This window comes from Anser cygnoides, chromosome 6 (assembly GCF_040182565.1).
Source record: "Anser cygnoides isolate HZ-2024a breed goose chromosome 6, Taihu_goose_T2T_genome, whole genome shotgun sequence".
Lineage (NCBI taxonomy): Eukaryota > Metazoa > Chordata > Aves > Anseriformes > Anatidae > Anser > Anser cygnoides.
This window is the reverse complement of record NC_089878.1, coordinates 35809419-35833766: the sequence shown is the minus strand read 5'-3', so window position 1 is coordinate 35833766 and position 24348 is coordinate 35809419. Positions and strand designations below refer to the sequence as shown.

At 38.4% G+C, this 24348-nt stretch overlaps 1 protein-coding gene across 10 annotated transcripts in view; it reads right to left on the bottom strand.

The window, feature by feature from the left end:
* The window catches only part of THSD7B (thrombospondin type 1 domain containing 7B), a 518195-nt gene that overhangs the window by 124927 nt on the left and 368920 nt on the right, over positions 1 to 24348 (bottom strand). For all 10 annotated transcript variants that reach the window (XM_066999216.1, XM_066999215.1, XM_013186367.3 and 7 more), the window contains 5 exons: positions 21798 to 21989; positions 18039 to 18270; positions 15140 to 15255; positions 8503 to 8635; positions 7322 to 7425 (listed from right to left, as the gene is read on the bottom strand). In XM_066999216.1, coding sequence (XP_066855317.1) covers positions 7322 to 7425; positions 8503 to 8635; positions 15140 to 15255; positions 18039 to 18270; positions 21798 to 21989 — 777 coding nt within the window. The remainder of the gene's footprint in view (positions 1 to 7321; positions 7426 to 8502; positions 8636 to 15139; positions 15256 to 18038; positions 18271 to 21797; positions 21990 to 24348) is intronic.

The window sequence follows — 24348 nt, the reverse complement described above, 5'->3', positions numbered from 1 at the left end:
CCTACTGCCCGTGAAATACTCATACAGTAGATATACCTGAGATGGAAGCTGGACCAGACCCAGACTGAAATATAGTAGCACTGTTTTAAGTGTCTTGTGATGTCTGCTGACATCTTCCATAAAAAAGGAGAGTAGTCCACTATCATTCTCTTGTCGGCAACTTGTCACTGGAAAATCGGTATCAATCTTTCTGCCCATTGTCCTATCAACTAAGTCCAAAGTAAAGAAAAATTGGTCTACAAGAAAACATTACCTGGAAATCAGTGGGATGTAATACAATACAAGGACTAATTTCAGTTCCCCAAACTATTGATTTACCTGCTGCGGCCTTCAATAAAGCCACGCAAATATTTACACAGACAACTCTGCTAAGTCATCAGGATTTCAGAAAGGGGCTCAGGATGATCTCTGCACAAGTAGGTGATTTTAGATCTCAAAACTGCAGAAATCTCAAAGTCAGCCACAAATGCCCAGAGTGATTTATCCACCACATCTCACATAGTCAACATCTGCCCTTTCCTCTCTGCTACTGGTCAATTCTAACCCAATTTGGCTCTATTTGAGCCCAAACTCAAATATATCCCATCAAAAACCTGCCTGTGAGTGGAAACTTTCCTCATACTGCTACCGTAGGCTAGGAATGTATACATACAGGTTATCAAATAAAAATTTTTTTTGTATTAATGCCTCCTCCTCAGTTTTTCCTCGTTTTCCTCTTTGTGAAACATTATCACACATTTTTGTATGAAACTACTATCAAAGTCAGAATTAAACACAGACTTTGGGAAATATTTTAAAGATCAGACCATAAAAGTAAACTGATAGAAATCAGATACAAACAATCCAGACTTATGTAGTAAAACATCCATATTGTCATGATAAATCTCTCAAATTCCAAATTCCTGTGCACAGTTCATGCATAGTTCACAAAGACTGTAAATAATTTTCAAGTGTAAAATCAAAGGTAAATTTTCATTAAATTCAAGAGATTTAAAATCATTCATTAATATTCACCAGAGCTTAGACTCATAAATAACTATCTTTTTCTGATGAATGAAAGTTTGATATTTTGGAAGAAAAATAAAATTCCTTATCTATTCTGATTCTGCTGGTAAACAAGTAATTAGAATTAATTACGAAAAGGTTTGATGTTTGTATTTGATCTTAATTGTTTGTCATCATTTACAGTGGCAGAAAACATTACCGAACAGAAATAAAAGTGAGGATTACCTGTTAAAAATATTCTATTTTAGGAATTAGAAAAATCAATTTCAGGAAGCTAGAGATATGAAATAAAATGCAAGAAATAGATGATTTAATGATGTGTACTTTTTTTTTACAACAGCATAATGCTACTAACTCATAGTCCATAACTCAATTCGACACTCACCTCTGCAGCACTGCTGCCTTTCTACACAGTGTAACTGCTACGTATTTTTTTTCTTTAATGAAAATTTCACTTTACCAATTTCAGAGCATTCTCAAATTTATCCAACTTGAATTTTTTGGTTTGAAGTTCAAAGTATTCACAACCTGCAATTTGTGATTACTCAGATGTGTTATACTGGTACTCTCCATTTCGTTATGCACACTGTTAGTGAAAACAGTGAAGACAGCCAAGACTACATGTGCCGGGTGGGATAACATCTGAAATGGCCTTCCTGGTTGACAGCAAACAGCTGATAACAGAGCTTTGAACTTATTTTTGCACAACCACCTCATAGTGCATTTCTCTAGGTCATACTGATTTCAGAGCATTCTCCGATTTATCCAACTTGAATTCCTGAACTTGAATAGCCTGTGGGAGGACTATCATGTAGGACTGGACTCAAAGTCTTCCTGAAGTCAAGGGAATATTATCTGTCCTGCTTTCCACTTACCTTACTGCCAACCCTCAGCAAGCTGCCTTGCCAAGGAAAGAAATCAGAGTATCAAGAACAAATAATAGTAAATCTATTCTATTTTGGTTGCTTCTTATCACCTTATTACTCCCCATGTGTTTGTAAGCTGCAAATTGCAATATCAGTGACAAGGAAATAAAAATACAGATAACACGTACTGTATGAATTTGCAGTATGACGCAGATTGGCTACATTGGCAAAGTTGCAGAGAGATGCAACTGATAGCATCCTGGAAACACTACCCCTGAATGTTGATCCTAGACAGACTTCACTTCACAAACCTTTTCAAATATATCACTAACAAGACCCAGCTCCTGTCCTTACCCTAGTAATTATCTCTCCCTCAGCTATATGCTATCAGTGCTACCAGCTGACAAGCAGGTGTCTTCCAGACAGTGATGTTGGCCAAGACCACTCATGTTCTGCTTGCTGTGCTCCCGAGTCCACACTCCCACTCATTTCCCCACAACCACCAATTACCATTGGGTCCCTACACCAGCATCATCAGGAAAAAAAATAAATAAATAAAAATAAAAATAATAATATAAAAAAATATATTGACAAACCTATCAAACCCTCAGTATCACCCAGAATAAGGCTTAAGGTGCCAGCGTCCTACCAGGCAAAGCTAGTGTTGGAGTGAGCTACTGATTACAGGTAAGCTGCTATCAGCTGGACAGATTTATGCACAGGCAGGACTGAATCACAAACCACTGCTCATAAAATATCACCATCTAACTCAAGTACTCCGTGGTTTTGCCATGTTTACCATCATAAACATACCCACTGCAAACTTCAGGATATCACATTGCCTCTAGCCTGTAAACTATAAAAGGATTTCAATATGTACCTCCTGAAATTGGTATTTCTATTCAAAAGCACTCTGCAGCACCTCGCACTTCAAAATATAATTAATGCACCTCTGTTATATTAACTACCTACAAAACAGGGAATAAGAACTGTTGGGTGACTATCTGACAAGCAAAAAATGGTAACACTGATGCTTTTCTGATGGCACATCTCATTATAAATAGATTATCACAAAATAATTTCAGTAGAAACAAGAGTAATGTACATGGCCATTACTGTGTTCCAAATTGATAGTATATCTAAAGGACACCTCTTTAAAATAGTTTTGTAGATGCAGTACTAACAGGCAATGTCAAAATTCATCCTTTCATCTTACTTAGTTTGGAACAAATGTTAACTTAGTCACTAATTTATTACAAATTACGTTTGTAATCACAGTTCCACCTGTATTTTAGATAAGATTTTACTGGAACAATCCCTGCATTTAAACACACCAATAAAAATTTACATGGCAGACTGTTACTGTTTTTTTTTCTCCTAATGATAAGTTTTTGATCTGCATCTCAGGCTAAAACCAGACTCATTTACAACATTCCTATAGCTACCACAGAAACTCCAAATGAGTTTGCAGAAACCTGCAATGAAGGAGAAAGGAATCCTAAATTCCTCGAGCCCAGTGGTTCCTGCATTCCCAATTTTTCACTGTCAATTCATATATCAGCTTTTGCACTGAAATAGATTATATCTATATCAACAACTATCTCATCAAATCCCATGTGGTATGAATTTACAACCTTGTTAACGGACAAAAGAAATAGATCATACGTGGTCTGGCAGTACAGCATGCCCCCAAAAAATGTTCTACTAAGATGCACAAGGAGGTTATCCAGTAGTAGTCCACCCTGTCACCTCAGGTAAGCCAGGGAGAGTACACTTCTTCCAAAGCAGAGTAGTAGTTTCTCATTATGGCATTGGTGGTTTTGTTGATGTTTTACTGTACACAAATCAATAAATTATTCTCTAAGAATATTTGCTTTTGTGTTAATTTGCTGCTTTGTGTCATTGCACTTCTGTATTCTTCCAATGGCGACTTACAGCTCAGAGATGGACATATCCCTTCTTTTAATGCACAGAGATATGGTCAGATCCCTCAAATGAATCACTGTTAAGATGTGGCAGGAGCAGAAGAAAATAAGATATGACATATTCCATTGCTGCAGCTTCTCCCTGCTTTTGGAAAGTAACTACTTTTTTCATAACCATGTTGTCAGGTATTTCCAAGACTATTTTTTTTAAAGCCAAGCCTCATTACATCAGTCTGGTCTTTAATACGTGTCCATTTACTTTATCCAATGGCTTTTGAAGCAGCCTTCAAAGACACTTGCTTAAAGCAGGCTTTCCATCCACTAATTAAATGTTAACAATCCCTTGTAATGAGCAACACATTTTTTTCCCCAAAAAAATGTGAATGTCTAAGATGGCTGATCATGTCAGCACTGAAGAGAGAGGTCATTTCTGGAGGATCTTCCATCACAAACATCAGAGAACAGTAAAGTCACCAAAGGGCATCTGAAGCAGAAGCAATTTTCTCACAGTCTTGACACCTTCTAGTAAATTAGTCACTTCTCGAGGAAAATGACAGCTATATAGCAATAGAAAACCTTGTAAAGCTCTTCATTTATTGCTAGAAATGTTGTCTATGTCACTGTCAAGCAACAGTAATATCCCCCACCCTGTTTTATTCTCAAGTGCCCCATCTCACGTTCTTTTGCAAATAATGCCTTAATGAAGTTTAAATAACAAGTATTTTTCTTAGCTCTAAACACTATTTTCCTCTTACCTTCCTGCCTTTTTTCTGAATAAGTTAGTCTACTGAAGGTGATATACAAAATGAAAGGCTGTTTTAATTAGTGCAACATCATTGCAAGATAAAGCTGTGAAAACTGCAGCTTCAGAGAGGCATCATCTCTTTGGCTATTCTGTTCATTACTCGGATAAATCCCAGTATCTTCAGCATGTTACATGTGCCATTTCAGTGAAAACACTCATGGAACAAGATCTGTAAGTACCTATCTCAGAATGTACCCTAAGAATGGAGCTTGAAAGCCATTTCAGACTTCTTTTTCCCTCAGCAGAGTCACAGTTCTAAGTATTTTAAATATATTCTAAACATATACACATACATACACTTTCTTTCTTTAGAATAATTGATATTAATTCAATGCCTTTATAATTGGCCAGACCTGGCAGTCACTGAAAACCGAAATCCTCTTATTTCCATGACAGTCAGGACATGGACAGCAAAAGAAAAAACAAATTCTAAAGTGAATACTCTATGGCTGATTATCTTTAGTGCTAAAAGGGTAATAGCTGTTATATAGTAAAAAAGAAGTTAGGCAAATTCATATACTCTTTGGAGAATAAGCATTTACCAATTAAAGACACTGACACACAATGCAAGCCAGTTACTGTGTAGAATACTGGTGCTACCTCAAACGCAAACTGTTGTAGGATGCATGAATATTGCAGGAAAGCATAGATTTAGAGCACCTAGAGTTCTTACACTGATAGCACAGTTCACCCTCAAAAGAACTCTACAGACTCACACAATCATACAATATAACTTGGGATGGAAGGGACATCTGGAGGTCCAATGCCTTCTCAAATCAGGACGGGCCTATAAGTTGGAAAAGATTGCTCAGAGCCTTATTCAATTGAGTTTTAAGCATCTCCAACGTACCTACAGCCTTCCTAGGCAATCTGGGAATTTTTGTCACTACAACTTATGATCGTTATCTTGTTATTTCATTATGCCCTTCTGGAAGGAGTGCAACTCCATCCTCACTCCCATTTTCCAGGTTGAATAAAGCCAACTCTCTGGATTTGCCTCATACATTATTACAGAAAACCTCCAAAGGCTGCTTTCATGGTGAAGGATGATAAGTTCAGAAGTCCTCCAGCGCTGAAGTCTACATGCTGGAAGACATCCTGCAAGGTGTGTAAGCAGCTGCCACCTTTGGCTAAACGGCTACTCCGTGACAGTTTGTTAACAGAGCACCTCTTCACACACGCTAGCTGCTCTTGAAGAGTTCAGGTAGCAAGACAAGGTTCCAACATAAGATTTTTGAAAGCTTCCATTACTAAACACTTTTACAGATAAGGTGCAGAATCACTGAAAATCTACCAGCTTGTTTTTCAGAAGCAACTTCATCAGTTAGCAGCTTGGTTTCAGCTGCCTTCTCCGTGGACATCACTCCTCTCGTTTGTAGGAGTTTTCTTGTTTCGAGATGTCTCAAAAATCTTCCATGCATTTCATCTGAAAACTCATTTTCCAGAACCTTCATTCATCCTCAGTAGTGCCTAGCAGATTGGTTCTATCACATCACGCAATTATGAAAATCGGAGCTGTTGTGAAAACTTCAGCTAATTATAAAAAGTGAACCTGGCACTGAAGCAAAATTTGCTTAAACCCACCAGGCTGTGAGATTCCTTTCCCATGATTACCCCAAAACACTACATAGCCTCCTTAATTTCTGGAGAGCTCTCCACAGAGCAAAAATAAGCAAAATACTTTTCTATTATGCTTTGAATTCTGTCAGAGTAAGATTAATAAAAAGTTCATGCACCTACTGAAGCATAAAGATTACCTTCCCTTCACATGGAGATTCAGGAATACATTTAATGACATCTCAATTTACAGAGTTCTCTTTGAAAACCTTGTGGATAGGCTTGTGGTCAAAACCTAGTTAAAGTTATTTACTCCTTTGAGTTTTAGTTTAAAACATTTCTTCTTTCAGATGCAACCCACATACTGTCAGGGCTTCTCTCTCTTTTCCTTTGTTTCCAGATTATGTAAGAAATTCAGTTCATCTTTAAAGAATAGCTTCTAACCTTGTGAAGGAGTAAATTATTATGTCAAGTTTCTTCAGTTAGCATACCTGTATAGTAATCTTTTTTCAATAAAAATAACCTTTTGTTAAAGGTTTTATTAGATTTTTCAGCAGACTGATAACAGTCAAATCTCAAGCCATCTGCAGGAACTGCTACAGACTCCCATCACATACTCTGAAGAGTGAAATTCTTCTTAGCGCTTTTGTTCAGACAATTGGATCGCTGTATTTTCCAAGTGCTTAATCACACAAAGGGCAGGAGCCCAAAGCCTTTACCCACACTGAGCTCCTCAAATAGCCCTAATAAAAATCAGGCCTCAGGCAAATTATTAGCAAAATTTAAAATCACGAGGAAATTATCTTTTCCATTTTTAGCGCCAAGAATGGATTACTTCACAGAGATCTATAGATAGATAGTTCTTTCAAAGCCCACATACTTCATCTTTAGGCAGAAGAACACGGGTACTTACTGTAAGGATACATGAATACCCAGCATAAATCCATCCCTGTACTCCTAGTAAACTATCATGTTACTGGTACTTTAGCTTTCAGTACAGCAGCAAAGCTATATAATGAATCCACTTCCCAAAACGCTTTATTTTACACTTGAAGTGCTTCAGTCACTGTTTCCAAATGGGCTACTGTAAAACTGTAAAGACCCTACTTAAATGTCACCCTCCATCACCTTAAATATTTTGAGGTTGCATGGAGAAAGCTTACCCCTTGACTGCAAACCATGTCCACACGCCTCGTTATATCCCAGCACACCCTGTCTCACTGAATCTGGTACCAGTATACAGTGACTCCATCGATGGGTCTTCCACCTGTGAGAGGAAAAGGTCATCAATTAAGTAGCTAAAATTGGAAAACAATTAATATGTCCAGACAAAAACTTTTGAAAGCTGAGATATACATGATGATATACTGCAGAGACTCAAGGAAAAACCGCAACAACAACAACAAAAAGCTTTAATCAGACCTGAAATAAGCATTGTGAACTGAAATTCAGATGTAAGGTTCACCTTCTAGAAAGCCACACCATCCTTCCACCATATTTCCTTTTATTTTTGCGGGGCATAACTCAAAGTCACAAAATAAACTTTATGAGCTTTGAAATCACTCTCTTTCTGCAACCCCTTTCTCACACAACTGATGCTTTACACAATCTGCTGCTTTCCCTGCTATGATGTGTGTCAGCCAGGAATGCAAGACAGCAGCTTTCCATAGTGCCATGCAGTACAGTGCCTGAATGTTTCAGCTCCTGCTCTGTCCCCACGTTCAGTTGCCTGCTCTGCTCTGAGTCCATGTGCTACAGGATGTGTGGTTTGAAGATTTATATACAAAGATATAATACATTTCTATTTACTAACATTGTATAACAGATGGGTCATAGAATTTTAATGAGAGCGGTGAGTAATTGCCCTATTGTACTATTTGTCTAATCAGAAATTTTTTAAGTGCATATTATTCACTGGAGTGAGAGCATCAGGGGAGAAGACTGTGTTTCTGCAATAAGCATACAATTATGATTAAGGCAGTGCCTGTGATACCAAAACAGCTTGCATTGATTTTTAGGTACACTGAGGGGGGAGTTCCCAGTAAAATTATCCTTAAAAACTTCAGACCCTGAAGTTACCCTTTTCAGGAGCTGTGTCTATTGGTGCTCATTCTGATGAAGCCAGATAATTTCAAAACTCCAACTTGATCTCTACTTTTACATATTTTGCAAAACTTACTATTTATATATTGCTATTACTATTCATGTTATTGTTATAACCTTGCATTTTCCCAGTTCTATGTCATTTTCTCATGAAAACTGTGCAGGATGACCCAACAAGATTAATTTCTAGAGAACTGGAAACCCACTAGCAAGAAACTGATTCAAAGCTAATATTTTTTACCTGTACACTGGACAAATGGGAATATCTTCACATTCTCTTTCTTCATACAAGGTGTCTGGGCATGCATGTCCCCCATTGGCAGCATCCTGAATGATAATCCTATACCGGGATTGCTTAACTGCTGTAGCATTGCCTGTAAAACAAAGAAAAAAATGGTTTCCAGACACAGTTGGCACCCTGTGTTAGTGATCTAGCTGTCTTGGCTAAAAACATCCTCACATTACATTTATATTCTGAAATTGTGAGCCCTCTGGCTCTCATGACCCCTCACAAAGAAGCGAGGGAATGGTACATCGGATCAAAAGCTTTAAAATTACAAATAGTTCAGCAGAGCAGCACCTGGAAGGTTGATAATTTAACAGCTTAAGAGATGCATCAGAAATGGCTTTTTTACAGAACATCAAATCAGACAAGAAAATAGCTATGAGCAAATGCTTAAACACCTGAGCAAGGGGAAAAAAAAAAAGAAGAAAAAGAAACCTGTTACAATGAAAGATTTTGTTCTTGAAAACATATTCTGGTGGTCTCAGGCTGCTGCCACCTGTCTGTGCCTAGAAATTATAGATGATAACTTCCTGATAAGAAAACCATTGTAACCAACAGAGGCTAATTCTCTGCTTAGCCTGAATTATGCACAAGGTCAATGCATCTGGAACACACCTCACAATCTGTGGTACAGAATGCAGTGTGAGAGACAAGGCAAGGGTTTACACCAGTGTGACCTGATAGCTAAAGCAAACACAATCCTTGACTGCGTAAGTGGGACGTGGAATCTGAGAGCTGGCGTAACTGCTGTGCACATCAGCAACTGCAAAACGGAAAAGGGGTCTCAATAGAACTTAAATATTCCAGACCAGGAAAAGCTGTCTTATGACAGCAGACTTCATTGGATTTGTCCAAGAGTGAATAGTGGTCTGTAAATTAACCCAATTATACGAGAATTATTTTTGAGCCCCAGACAAGGACAAGGCTGCAGTAGGAAGATTATGGTGCTTTAGAGCAGAAGAGAAACATCACACCGTGGACACAAAGTGCAAGTACAGGTCCAATGAAAATGTTTGGCTCCAAAAATATCAGTTTTACAAGCCTTCACTCACACGTGTGCTATCACTGTGAAATCACCACAGAGGGGCTTGGCAGGAGGCACCAAATGTTGCTTGCCCCAGTATCGTACCCTGAGGCAGGATAAGCACACCCAGGGCAATCCCCTTCCTAGTTCTTTCACAGCCACCACCCAAAGCAGCCCTACAGCTTCCACCAGTCTCCTTTCAGATGACGGGCCCACTACTTGTGGAGAATCTTTCCTTAAAATCGAATACAAGTCATCCCTCCTATAAATTAAGCCAAACCTTTTTAATCTTCTGTGCACTAGACATAACAAATGTTATTCCTATTGTCAGATGAATAAATAGTCTTTATGAAATGTTAAGGGCTTGTATCCACTCTCAGTCTTCTCTAAACTAAGCAAACCCAGTTCTTCATAGGTGCTGTTCAGTCATCTCTCACTGATCCCTTTCCTACAATGCAGTGCTCAAGGAATCCCACCTGCAGCCTCACCAGCGCACAGCATACCAATACCTTCAGTGGTGTGCACACACGTCCATTGAATTTAACAAGCCCAATACGAGTTATAGCATTTCAAACTGTTGACTTTCATTCGTTTTGTAGTCTGTAGTATCTCCAGAGTTGCCTGAGACAGTACTGATGTCTTTACTTCCCATTCTGTCTTCGCGCAATTGATTTTTCCTTCCCAAGTCATATTTTGAAAAATTTCTCAAAGATTTCAGTATCACTTAATATATTTTATTTGCTACCTCCTTCAGCTCAGCACCATCCACTAATGCTATTACTCAGACAGATGAGTTGTTCAGACAAATACCAAATAGAACTGGGACAAGAGCAGTTTTCTGTTGAACTCCCCTTGGCTCATGCTCCAGTTTGATCCTGAGGAGTGGTATCTGTCAACCAACTGATTAGAAGTAGCTTTGCAGAGAAGGACCAAGGTGTCCTGACAGACACGTTAATGATGAGGCAGCTATGTGCACTTGCAGCAAAGGGTGACAGCATCCTGGGCTGCAGTGCCAGCAGGTCAATGGATCCTTTCCCTCTGCTGAGCACTGGTGAGCCATCTGGGTGCTGTGTCCAGTTCTGGACTCCAGAGGGTAAGAAGGACGTGGATATACTGGAGTGAGTTCAGTGAACAGCCACAAAGATGATGCAGAGGCTGAAGCGTCTGACACACAGGAAGAGACTGGGAGAGCTGGGACTGCTCAACATGGAGAGAAGGCAGCTTGGGGGATCATATCATATCAGTATACCCAATGGAGGATGGTAAAGGAGAGGGAGCCAGACATTTTTCACAGTGATCTTCACTGAGACATTTTTCAACCACCTGAATACCCATTTACAGTGATTTAATTCGAGTCACTGTTCTTCAGCTTTCTGATAAAAGTTTCACGTGTCAAAAATCTACCACTTCCCTTAGTTAGTGCAGGAATGCTGTCAGAAGAGATTAAATTTACTGGGCATTATTTGTTCTCAACAAATCCATACTGGCCAGTTTATCATAATCTTATTCTTATAAGAGATGTTTACATCTCAGGTAATAACTAATTCTTGTGTTTTTCCACATGATGAAGTTAGGATGAGTAATCTATAATTTCCTTGATTTCCTTGACCTTTCTTTTGTTGTTTTTGTTTGTTTTGCTTGTTTGTTTGGGGTGAGGGGGTGGGGAATTACTAGGGTTTTATTTAGTTCTCTAGGACTTAGCAATTTCTCATCCAGAAGATAGTAGCCAGATGCTCTGACATTACTTACTACTTCTTTCTCTATTCATACAGCCCTACTGACGTGGAAACAGCTAATTTCTTGAAATATTTATTATTTAGTCCATTCCTCTCCTGGCTGCAGACAGAAAACAACAGCAGAATTGCACATTCCCTGTTTTGCATTTCCCTCATTTCTCAATAAGTAATGGATATGTATTTCATTCAGCTTCCACTCACTTCTAATCCATTTGTGTTATCCAATCCATTTTGTAACCTAATATTCTTCTATAACTTAATCTGCATTCTTGATTTAGGTACTATGCTTTTGGGCATTCCTTTAAATTCACATTCAGTTATATGTTCGTTTCTAACTTTTGCACAACAATTTGGCTATCAAAAAAGAATCAAGATTCTGAACAATTCTGATGATGAGAAGAGATAAAAACAGAGCTGTGCTTGATATTTTCTCTTCACAGGTTAAAGCTTGGACAGACAAGTCATATAGAGGCCTATGCGCACCTTGTTCCCCTGTGCTCCTGGCCCTACTAGCTATTGTAATAGTTTCAGGACAGAAAGTGGCAAAGTAAAGTGCAGTTGGGCTCGAGACCTTTGGTCTTTCTTGGTAGCTTCCAGACCTTCCTCATTCCTGTCTGCATAGGTGTAGCAGGCAATTTGCTGAGCTTGTTGAAATTTGTCTTTTTTTAAAGCTGTCCTGCTGATATTGCTAGTTTTCCCTTCTCCGAAGAATCATGAACTCTATTTCTTTGTGATGACTTTAATTCAAATTGTCTATCACCATTAGAATCTTAGCCATTTCCTTCCGATTAATCAGTACCAAATCCAAATGAGCTTCCCATAGTAATTTTCTCTACCTCAAGAAACTAAATTATCCTCAACATTTATTGCACATTACTCAAACCCCATTTTCAAAATTGAATTTCCTCATTGGCTTTTCTATAGACTTCTTTACAAATGTTACTGAACGCAATTTTTATATCTCATTTAAGATTGTTATAGCTTGGTTTTCCAAAGTATTAACATTATGTAGGACTCTACATTTAAAGCCAAACTTTAGCTGATTTCAAGCAAGGTTATGACCGCCCTCCTGAAAAATCAAGCCCCAGGATCTCAAAACAATCAACTTATATGTCCTTGACTCTGCAATTCAGATAACGGTGTTTGACAGTTTTGGGGGTGTCTTACCTCGTCTCCTATTCCCATCTTCCTGTCCCACTGCCTCCAGTCTGTTCTCCTTACACAAAGACTCATATGACTCCTCCCATCAATCCATTCTTTTAATCCCTCCTTTGCTATCGCATCTTCACTTCTTCTCCATTTGACCCCCACGGCTTCCCTGGCACACTGCTCACGGCTTGGAGAGGTGGATTCCCGCTGTCAGATGAGGGACAAATTTCTTGCTCACTACTCTAAGGTCTGGCTTTCTCTTGACAGAATTGCTGCCCCAGCTTTTACAGGAAGCATTCAGCTTCATCCTTTTTGCTCCTGACTGGAGGGAAGGGGACAGACTTGTCGGCATCAGTCTTCAAGTACACAAATAATAGGGACAGACCCTCCAAGATTTTAGTTGCCAAAATCAGATCAGTCTCCAGTATTTTTGTGCAGATAAGAGTTTCTGAAAGCATAAGCCTAAGTTTGACCAACTCTGGTTGAGTATTTATGAGAACTGACAGTGGCAGATCCTTGACAAAAACTGTCTGACACAAGGTAAAGGTCACTGGAATTTCTTACTGAGGCAAGCCATACATTTTGTCCACTTTCACTCTACCTTGTTTCAAATACGTTTTAAGTCATAGAAATAAATTTGATAGACATGGCCTAACATTTCATGTAAACTTGTTTAGAGAATTAAGCAACAATGAAATTGCTAACCTTCACCCCGGACAACCAATGTCCAGAAGAGGAAAGTCACTTACAGATACCATCTATTTTCAGGGGGGAGATGAAAAATTTTATTTATTGTGAGTTTTGTTTCGTTTTAATCTCATTTTAAAGCTACGCTGGCAGACCAGAGAGCACATCACCCTTGCTGGGAGCAGATACCTCACCAGACACCTTGACCATCGAGTATGCAGGAATATCTACATGCTCCTCATTCAAACCATTTAATTTTCTGAAACCTCCATGTTGAGTCTTTGATTCTTGTTTCAATTCATCCTCAAAGACCCATTAAAACAGATATATTATAGGAGACTGTGGTAGACAGTTGTCACCTTTAAGTATCTGAAATGGCAGAGAATCAATAACCTGCAACAACCTCTCCATTCTGCCTCACCAACAGGTGTTTTGATTCAATTGCACTTCCTTTGTGAATTATGTTGTCCGTCCATCTGTTATTGCCCTAAGTTCACTGCTGTCTACATTTCTGAGGTATGAGATAATCCGTTGCCAGAAGACAGCCTGTTGTCTGATGACATTTAAATGTAGGGAAAATGTCAGCTTTTTTACTGTTAAATAGCAAAGTTGGATGCATTTTCTCAGATAAACTACAAACAGCTTAACTGGTAAAGTTCTGTGTAAACCTGATTTAGTGACTGCATGTTTGTCTAAGCTCTGATCTTATGCTGGTACACATTTAATTTTAAATCTGCCAGGCAATACCTGCTCCAGCTTGATGTGCTTAGTAATTCACCATCTGTATATTGTTTTCATTAAATACAACTTTTCTATAAAACAACAAAACCCCAAACAACTCACATACATATAGTGGTTTCAAAATTTCATTATCATGCTGAGGTTTTAATTGTGCAATGCAAATTTAAAAAAAATCTTGCAGTGCAGCCATATCAATAATGGATCTAGCAGAAAGCAAACTCCCCCATCTAAGAAGTTTTAATTTAGAATTATATTAAAATGATAACATTGCCAAGAAGGTTAAATAATTAATTTCTTCTCATTTTAATTGTAGACTATTATTTAATAAACAAAGTAATTTGCCAGGTAATTTATTCTACTTCTTCATAGGCAGCTCATTTAAAGTCTAAAAATAAATTGCTAATTAAAACAGGATTCACTGTTTTAGAAAGCAACTCATTTTCCTGTAAAATCTAACAAGGACTATGCTAGAGCATCCACTGAGAGTCTTTGAAGGGCAAGGAAGCTGCCAAGAAAAAGGAAATACTCTGGTAACTAAGAAGACTTTCATCTGAACAATTAATGAAACACATATATTTGCCACAAAAAAACAGCAGTAGATCATTATAAAGTAACTTTGCTAAACACCTAGCATACAAAAGCTAACCAGCTAGATCAAAGAAACATATGGTACTTGAAAAAACACAGAGTTGTTTGCACAGCCCTGTGCATACATCTGGATTGGTCAGGAGAAATAAATTTCATATAATGAAGCAATCCCTCAAATATCCATACAACACTGGGGCCTCAGACTTCTGTCTTTGAAAGAGTTCTCCCTCAATGCTTGGGTTGTCAAATTTTAAATTCCATTGTGTCCCTCTCCTAGGCATCCACAGGAAGTACAGGGTGATGGGGAAATTCACAGGGAGAAAAGGAAGGGTTTGTGTCTCCGCAGATCTTTTCTGTCTCTCCACCCACTTGGGTATCCCTGCCCACTGGTGTTTGCATTTCCCAATTCAGCATATCCACACTGGCAGCCACCTGTCTCTGCCTGCGATGCTCAAGACTTGGTAGCAGCTTCTGCTGCCAGAAAACACAACTGAGAAGAAATCCTGCAGACCAGGGAGCTGCTAAAGCCCCAGTAGTAACTCTGAGGTGAAGGCAGACGTCGTATGCCTGGATGTTCCTCAAGACCTTGCCCCTCATGTCATTCCATTCCCCGTGGCCATCGATGTAACAGTTTGCCCAAAATTTCGTTCTCTTTTTAAAGGCTTACCAGGTTGACATGTTGTTGGGCAGCGAGTCCACTCACTGAAAGGCGTAACGATGCAGTCCTTCTTGCAGAGGAGGACACATGGTCGCGCAGTCTCAGGTCTGGTGGAATCTGGACATCTATCAGTTCAAATGCAAAGATACCATGCCATCAATAAACACCAAATCTGTAGGGAAATGTTCATCTCATAAGAGTCTCACGGGGCTGCGAGCGTACTGCCATATGAAAGATATCACTCCCACTCACAGCCAGCCTCACTTTTATTCCCCCTTGCACTCATGCTACCAAACTGAATTCAGCACACTTGCAGATTTTAAAAATGTTTAAAAATGATTTAAAAAACACCAAATGTTTGGTCTGATGAATACAGAGTAAATGTAACACTACCTATGATGCCTAAAATACAACGCTCACTGAAGCAACACAGATATATTTATTGCCAAAGAAAATGAGTAGTTATGTTTATAAGGTAGCCCTGTTTAGCACAACATACAACAGCCTTCAAACCACTTGCAACTGTGTGTAAAGACTGATGTGATATTCCTCTACTTTCAAGCTGCTAGGAAATACAAAAGTAACTTAAAGTCATATTTGTGCCCCCTTCCCATTATGCAGCAGGAGCTTGCAGGACTGAGGCCTTGATTGCTATTTGGAAAGTTGTACAGCATAGTATAGGGGAAAAAAAAGTGATTTTTTTCTTGATTTTTTAAGTCCTAAATGAATAATATGTAACATATATTCTAATAAAGGCTTCAGACACAGACAATTAATATTTAAAAACTAGAAGGGTGGAAAAGGGACAATTTTCTGGAAACGGGCATATCGTGCTCCTCAAGTAGGTTGTCAGAAAGGGTATTACCCTTTTCTAATTTTTATCAATTTCTAGTAGAAAGATCACTCAAAGATGCTTAGGAATACATGCAACCCAAAATGATCACATTTGAAAGAGGAACGTGCCACTAAGCAAAGCTAGGAAAGAAAAAAAAATCGAAGTCATCATTCTGTTACTGAGATGGTAATAAAATACTGAAAGGTAAAATTTAAAAGAAGATAAATATAGAGAGGCATTTGTACTCATTAAGCAGGACTATTCTAGAGGGCAGAATTCTGTTATCTCTCTTCTGTTTCTGGTTAGTAAGGTGTTGAAATACATTTTTGCAGTAATTCTAGTTTTATTCAGCTTTCTGTGCCATGCACCTCCTTCAAATACGGTGTAATTTTTCTTCATGAAATCAGGAAAAATGCAGAATACAAAAAATTCAGTATGCTAACACACAAAGGCTATTAATTTACATAATACATCCCATTTCTGAAGTCACATAATGGTAGACTTTCGCTGCAGCAGTTCTAAATGCAACATTACTTTAGGTCAGTTTTCATCAACTCAAACATAAACTATGTCAGCAGAATAACTTGCTCTGGTTCAGTAATCCTCAATTTGCAGTTTCGGTACAAAGGGCTTGGGTTCCCCACAGAGTCCCTCACCCCAGGCATCTGCTCTAAGGGCAGTGCATGCAACCCAGTGCTTGTGCCCTCACCAAAGAGGACTGCCCTCGCCTCCAGCACCATAACCATCCGGACCCTCTTGGATAGTAATCAGATACTGCTTTAATTCAGAAACCCCAAGTTTACGTTGGTTTTATCCCTTGATTTAGAACCATCTTTCTTAAGATGTCTAAGGTTTTCATTCCTAAGGCAGCTATCTCTATAAGAACAATACCCAGAGAGGCAGAAAAAAAAAGTAAAAAGAAAAAAAAAAAAGAAAAAAAAATCAGTAAGAAGCTCTTTTAGGGACTCTGAAGTCCTCTCTGGTACAGCTACTTCCATCACACAAGGAATGCTGCGGTGCGGAAGCTACCACACCAAAGCCAAGGGCAGCCCCTTTCTGCAAGCTCCAGTACACAGATCTTTTCTTTTGGTATGATTTTTTTCCCTTCAGACACTTCATGTGACTACTTACTTTCCTCCTTCAGTTCCTTTTCCCCTTACACTGTCTCAAAGTGGAGGGGGCAAACAACTATTTTAGATGTTATGTAGCTCTATAAACAATATGTTTAATTAGGCAAAGTTGCAGCATATCAATAGATTCTAGATATAAATGAGTACTAGATTTCTTCCCTTTTATTTAATTAATCTCATTAACCTCAAGAATTTTAATTAACTTTACTGAAATCAACACAGTCTGCTTATACCAACAGGATTGTTTTGAGAGCTACAATAAGAAATGAAACTCAGTTGTTAGTCTCTAGACTCATTATCAGTGGAAAAAATAATTAGCAGTGTCTTGATTTTTTGATATTAGGGAAAACATCTGTGCTGCTTATTTTCCTCATTTACTAAAAGCAAAGCAAAATTCAGAATATTTGTACTTCAGAATACATAATTTTGGTGTCTTGGTATCACATCATAGAAGTTATATAAATCAACTGAATTATATATATAACATATTGTTCTCTCTCGTTATGGTGTAACTATAATGCAAACTATTTTTTTATTATTTCATTAGAACATTGTTAGTAATGCATTCATGAATGTTATATCTGGATGCACTTTGTATTTTCTTCACACCTGTCCTTGAGGAAAAACATTTGCAAAAAAATGTGAATTTGAATAGCAAAAAAATCAATGGCACTAAGAACATGCTTTTTTTTTGGGGGGGGGGGGGGGGATTTACACATAAAAATTAAAAATGAGATAGCTATTCATTTTTGTTACCTATTAGTAACCTTTACATAGTAGTGATGGAATAGTAGCTGGAGAATTAGCCCAGAAATAGAATTATTAAAGTTGCTGATTCTCTACACTAGCTGAAAATGCTTTTATACTTAATGTACTGTAACTACAAATCATCACTTGAGTTATACAGACGAAGGAATACTGCTAATAACCGTTCTTTGAATACCTTTTAGGTGTAACATGGCCGGAACTACTCTTCATGCAGGAGACTTTCCTTGTCTGTATGCCCACTCCACAAGTGGCTTCTCCACTCCAACTGAAGGTCGTATTCAACGCAACCAGGGCGTCTTCAGAGCAAGAGCTCCAGGGAGAAGTCTCCCAGTAGAAATGCACACACGGGTGATCATTGCAGGCACGATGCTCCTGCAGGACTCGGTCAGGAGGACAGGCTTTTCCACCTAGAAAGTGTCAAAAGAATACAATATTTTATCTTATGACGTGGCAAAAGGAAGCCATGGAAAAAAATAAATGTGATAGGTTCGCTTAACTTTTTTTGTTCCATTTAAAAATAAATAAATAAATAAAGCTTAAATAAAGCTGTTGACCTTTATGGCTGCAATAACAACTTTCTAAAATATTGTTTCCCCATTAAACTAGCCTTGCATAAAATTGTGTTCCAACACATAATGGAAACAGAAATAGGCAAAGCATATTTTTGAGTTACCTTATTGATACTCCTACGCACAGCCAAGTTGATTCCATTTAAATGGCAGTATCACTCAGCAAACATGCAATTAGCTTTAAAGACAAATTAAGCATTATTTTTATGTTCATACTCCTTGCTAATTTCCCAAGGAGGAATATCTCTTAGTAATACTTGTACTATATCCACAGAGTTGTATAGGGTGTTAAACCATACTGATGGAGATTTGTTAATACCAACTGATACCCACATCTGCAAATCAAGCGGGAAAAACTTGAAAGACAGAATTTGAGTCTGAAGCCTTATCTTTTCTGAGACTGCATCCTCCAAATTCGTGTCCAAAGATTTTGCTAAGATACTGCACTTTGTCAACAACTTGTAATAAATCCACAAAGTACAGGAGTATGAACAGTCTCCCCAGAAGCCTTAACACTCCAGTCAGCAGCCTGAATTTATTCCATAAAAGCTGCAGATGTTCATAGCTCAAAAGCTAGAGAGTAACGCAATGAAATTGTAACAGTAAGCATTGTCATTTTAGGAAGAAAGAAGTAAAAATGACTAAAATCAAAACCATTCTCTTCCAGGAGGCTGAAACTGGCAACTTATGACACAGCAAAAGGGCATCAAAATTAAAGCTACAGGTTTCTGAAAGAACTGAATTGTTGGGGCCAGATATCGCAAGGCTCTGAGCACCTTTATACCCTACTAAAATCAACAGGAGATGAAGGCATATTGCTCCTCAAAGGGATGCTGATCACCTTGCAGGACTGAGCCTTCCCAAATGAGGTATGACCCCAAACAGCCACAATAACACTGAGAAAAGAGAGGGATAGAAATTTCTTAGCACGCTGATTTGGATGATTATACTACATTACTGTCCTCTTTTTCTTCTTTTCATGAGCATGGACTGTTCCACATCATGTTCAGTCTCTGAAAGGTTTAGTACAATGATAGAGTGGAAAACGCCCCTGGAAATCTTACTTTCCTGAAAAACTTCTGCTTGGAAGGAAAACTGCAGACTGGATATGCACTTGAGCATTTGAGCACACTTCCAAAAAAAATAAAAAATAAAATAAAATGAAAATAAAAAGCAAACGGCAAAATGTCTGGTCCATCAGACAGGGAAAAAAAAATCTAACCTAAAATTTGGGCTTCCCAGGGAAAAATGATATGCTGTTTTCTCAAAAATACCCACAATAAGGAAGAACTCTTAAACCAGCAAGAGTAATAAGGGAGTTTTAATTTCAGAACATAAGTAATGCCTGATGGTTCATTCAGCCTAGCAGTCTGCCTGCAAAAGTGGCAGCAGGAGATGCTGTTCAGCAAAAGCACAAGAGCCTGGCCACTTTCTGCAGCTCATTCACAACTTTTGTGCAAGGAAAGCAGAACAGCACACCCCTGTCTAGCCCATTTAGAAGACATTTATGGACCTTTTATGGACCTGTTGTTCATCAGTTCCTCTAATCCATTTTAAATCTGCTGAGACTCGCTGCCTCCACACTCGCCTTTTGCACCGAGTTGCAGAAGTTTGCTGTGCTGAGAAACATCTTTTAAAACTTGATTTTAAAGCAACCTCTTCTAGTTTCATCAACTGCCTCCTGGTTTCATATAATGGGATTTTGCGAACGGCTTGGGGAAAATGACCAAAGGGTTTGAACTGAGGTCACCCTGCAAGACAGCATCCAAAAGTCCTGAGAGCACAGCCAAGCCCAGCATTGTCTCAGCTGATAGAGGACAAAAGAAATATGATCTGCAATGGTTAGCAGACCCCAACAGAAGCTGGTGGCTCACCTATGAGCCGGATATGAAAGAGTCAGAAAACAGAACATTACCTTAGTATTACAATGAAAACAGTAATAAATCCATTTCTACTTCAGTCTCCCCAAATTCCGATTAGCTGTATGACTCTGCATGGTAAAATATTTTATGCTTTGCTAAAGATGTTTAGAAAAAGTTGGAGTATTTGGTTTTGTTAATTATTTATTCCGTTCTAAGAAGCTTGAAATATTCAGTTCAAAGCATGCCATTTTTAGTTTAGTATGCTTCAGACTACATATTCTTGAGATCCCTGAGCTTATGGACTTCTAGAATTCATTTCTTCAGCCCTAGCAATAGTTCAGCCTTTGCTCTACTTCCATAATTCCATGCTAGTCTCTCATTTGCATTTCGTTCCCACTACAGAAAATATGAAGCCAACTTTATTTTTCATTTTAATTATTCTTTCACTCATAGACTCACTCATAGACTTTTTTAGTAGTAGTTATTATCATTCAATCAACAATTATATAGCAGTTTACATCCTGAAGGGTCCCAATTTTCTTTGCAAGTGCTTATAAGGATGTTTATGTGAGTACAGACCATTCATATGAGCAAGGGTTTGCAGGATCAAGTCCTTAACATTGCCCCAGAAACAGTGGGTGGTTTTAATGATAATTTACAAAACAGCACTTAACAGAGCTTGTCCTAGACTAGATTTGCATCTGAAGTGTTTTGCTGCTGGATTAACTGCACATAGTGCTGACAATAGTAGATATTTTCTGTTGTGTCAACAAGGCTTTAGTCTGTTAGACCTGTTCACGTTTTATGAATTTTTATGCACTCAGTGTGATATCATTCAAATCCTTTGAAATAAAGCAACACGTAAATGAAATGTTGTATGTGTGACTGTTGTTAGAAGACTATAATTCTAGCAAGACATAGTTTGTGTAGAAATCATATCACTGTGATGTTGGTACATAAAAATCCAGGTGCATGATGAGTCCACGAAGATCCAGCAGAAATTATGTATATTCATCAAGAGCTGTTTACTTATTTCAACAGAAAAATAGGAAGGTCAATACTTTTCAGATCTGCATTAATAAAACAGATAGGTCCTTTTCTATTTTCCTGTTTTACACAGCTCACTGTTCTCTTTTAAATTGATACTAATATGTTTTAATATGAAAACACTTGCATGGTAAGATTATGTCATGCTGCGATTTCATTAGTGTAGGACGTAGCTCTCCTGAAATAAATTCACACACAGATCTGGCCCTAAAATATACAATAATTCATAGGCTAAAGCAATAATTTTGAACTATGACAGAATTTCACTAAGTAACACATGTATTAACTCAAGCCTATAAAGATCATCTGTTAGTTGCTAGGCATGAAGTATAGACAAGACGTATTATTTCTCGTTGCTTCAGTATTGGGATTAGTTTTGATCTAAATAGTTCGGCTGAGGAACACAAGTCAATTCATTAAACAAACAGTGGTTAATCCAAAATATTTACCACTTACCCTCTGCTGGAAGGGCCAAGATAGACCTACTCCTGCTTTGACTGCCCTCGGCATTTTTACTGGAGCATGAATGGGAGCACGGGGACCACTGGGACCACTCGCTGATCACACAGTCCGTTGCACAAGGGATTTCACAAGCCATGACTTCAGGACGTGGATACTCTGAGCAAAGGTGATGAGGTACTTCTTCACCTAAAGCAAACAAAACAAAACAGAGGGAAGTTCGACTTGCTTTAATATCAATGGTCTGTATCGAACAGACTGTCTTTATATCAAATGTCTGCCTGACAGTGGAGGAATATACCACAAAGGAGTGCAGGATTCAGCTTCAGGCTTGAAAGTATAATATTTGAACAACCATCTAAATTATTTCTTCAGAGAAAAAAAATGTGTTTTAAGCTTTATGTGTAACTTTGTGACTACAGTCCACTTTATAAAGCACACAAGCTTGAGGAATGTGATAATCAATAAAAAGCTGTAATATCAATTATCATCAGAAGCCCCGTATTTTCCAGCAAACTCCAACTACAGAACCTATTTTCCACAATATAAATTTTACACAGGTCCCCCACAGAAGACAGTTTTCTTCTTCCTGCAGGACAAAGTATCTGATAGACGTTTTGGTCATTGTCCTGTCACCTCACTAGAACTAACCACATACCATTTCTGTGTGCTTTTCACACAAAAACTAAGAAATCCAACATAATGGTTCTATTGTACCAACCTCGCCTAAGGAAGAAATACTTTCAATGGGGATGAACTAAGGGACAGGGACCAGAAGCATACATCTTTCCAAAATCCCTTTCAACAAGGCAGGACATTGGGGGTGGTGGGGAAAAGCCTACCAACCAAAAGAAGAGCTGGCAGAACGGGCAGCAGAACAAAGTGCACATGAGGGATGTAATGTGGCATACAACACATGGGACTATTGCTTTAAAAAGTAAAACAAAATAGAATTCTACTTTCAAAATATCAAGGGAAATGTCCAGTAATTTTGTTAATTACGCAGACATTACAAGGACATCGTAATTGATAAATATTCACAAAACATAACTCTTATGGTACTAAATTACACCCAATGTTTAATAAACATAATTCAAATGAACAGATATGGTTGACTTTGCTACACTGTTCTCTTGCTTAGTGTTTCTGGACCCTCATGAATTTTCAGTTAAAATCCAAAATTTCAGGAGGCTCAAATCTTCCTGTTTATAAACAACAAGCTCACATTGAATGCTACCTCTTTTGCCCTTATAATAGCTACAAAGCTCTCCTTCGAGGTTTCTTTAATTATAGATCTATGAAAAAACATAATGACTAACCAAGCTCAATTATATGTAGGGAAAAAAATGTTAAATTTATAATGGCAACAGCAGAGTAACACTGGTTCTTTCACCTCACTCTAGAGGAACAGGGTCTGTGATGAGGTAGCCCAAGATGCAATTATAACCAGGAGGATAGAAATCTATATTGCTTTTGCAATACAATACATGTACGGGTGAGTAAATAAGAGAAGGAGGCTGCTAGCGAGACTGCATAAAACTGTCAATAGCACCGTTGTATTATCTGCAGTTGCATCCCTAAATGAAGACAGGCTCATCACCCTCAAGGCACAAATAAAATTTTCCAAGCATATTATAAGAAGTAACGGAGAACCTAGCAGGCAATCAGACTGCAAAATATGTTTAAAAATATTTTATAGTCCTTTTTCCTTGCATTTGCCTATGTTCATCAGGAAAGGCTTGATAAGCCCAATCATTTTAGTACTATTTGTTGCAAATCTGCTGAATAACAAAATTAAGACCAACACCCCCCTTTGCAGACAGCCCCAAGTCCTGAGCAGCACGAGCCTATTTTGGTACTGCATTTGGCATCCCTTGCAAACCGTGCTTAATCAATCATTTGCTTCAACTAGCCTGTTATCACCACCGCTGCTTTGGATGCTCACATAATGCTGAGAACTATCTTCGGAGAAAAACAGCATAAAAATAAATAAATAAATAGAACGTAAGCCTGTAAGCCTTATTCCAGCAGTCCCCTTGAGTCATCATAGTGTCAAAAGCCCTGCTAACATTTTGACAGCTTGTCTGTATAGCAGCAGATAACATGAGGGCATCCTGGGCAGACTTGATTTTAGGAGTCATTGGTACAGTAAAATCAAGAGATTATAAGCTTTGGTGAACTACTGTAAAACATCCATCCTCCTCTCCCCTCACGTTCACAGGGAAGTGTGCAGTCAATGACAGGGATGAGATAGATCATGGCCTGGGGAGTTGTCACAAACATTCGTCCTACAAGCACACATCCCTTCCCTCCACCTGTGCGAGTTATCTTCATTATCCATGGGCTTTATGGCAAGGGAATTCCATGAAGTTCAATGAATTCTGGACTTGGCACAATTATTTCCAAAAATCAGATTGTGCCAGAGACATAAGCGTTACAGACAGTCCTACTTGCCGAAAGCCGGGGGAGTCCTTACACTGATGCCTTTATGACTTTACAAAGATTGCCTCCAAGCACCCAGCACTCCACTTGGAAGATGGTTCAAAAC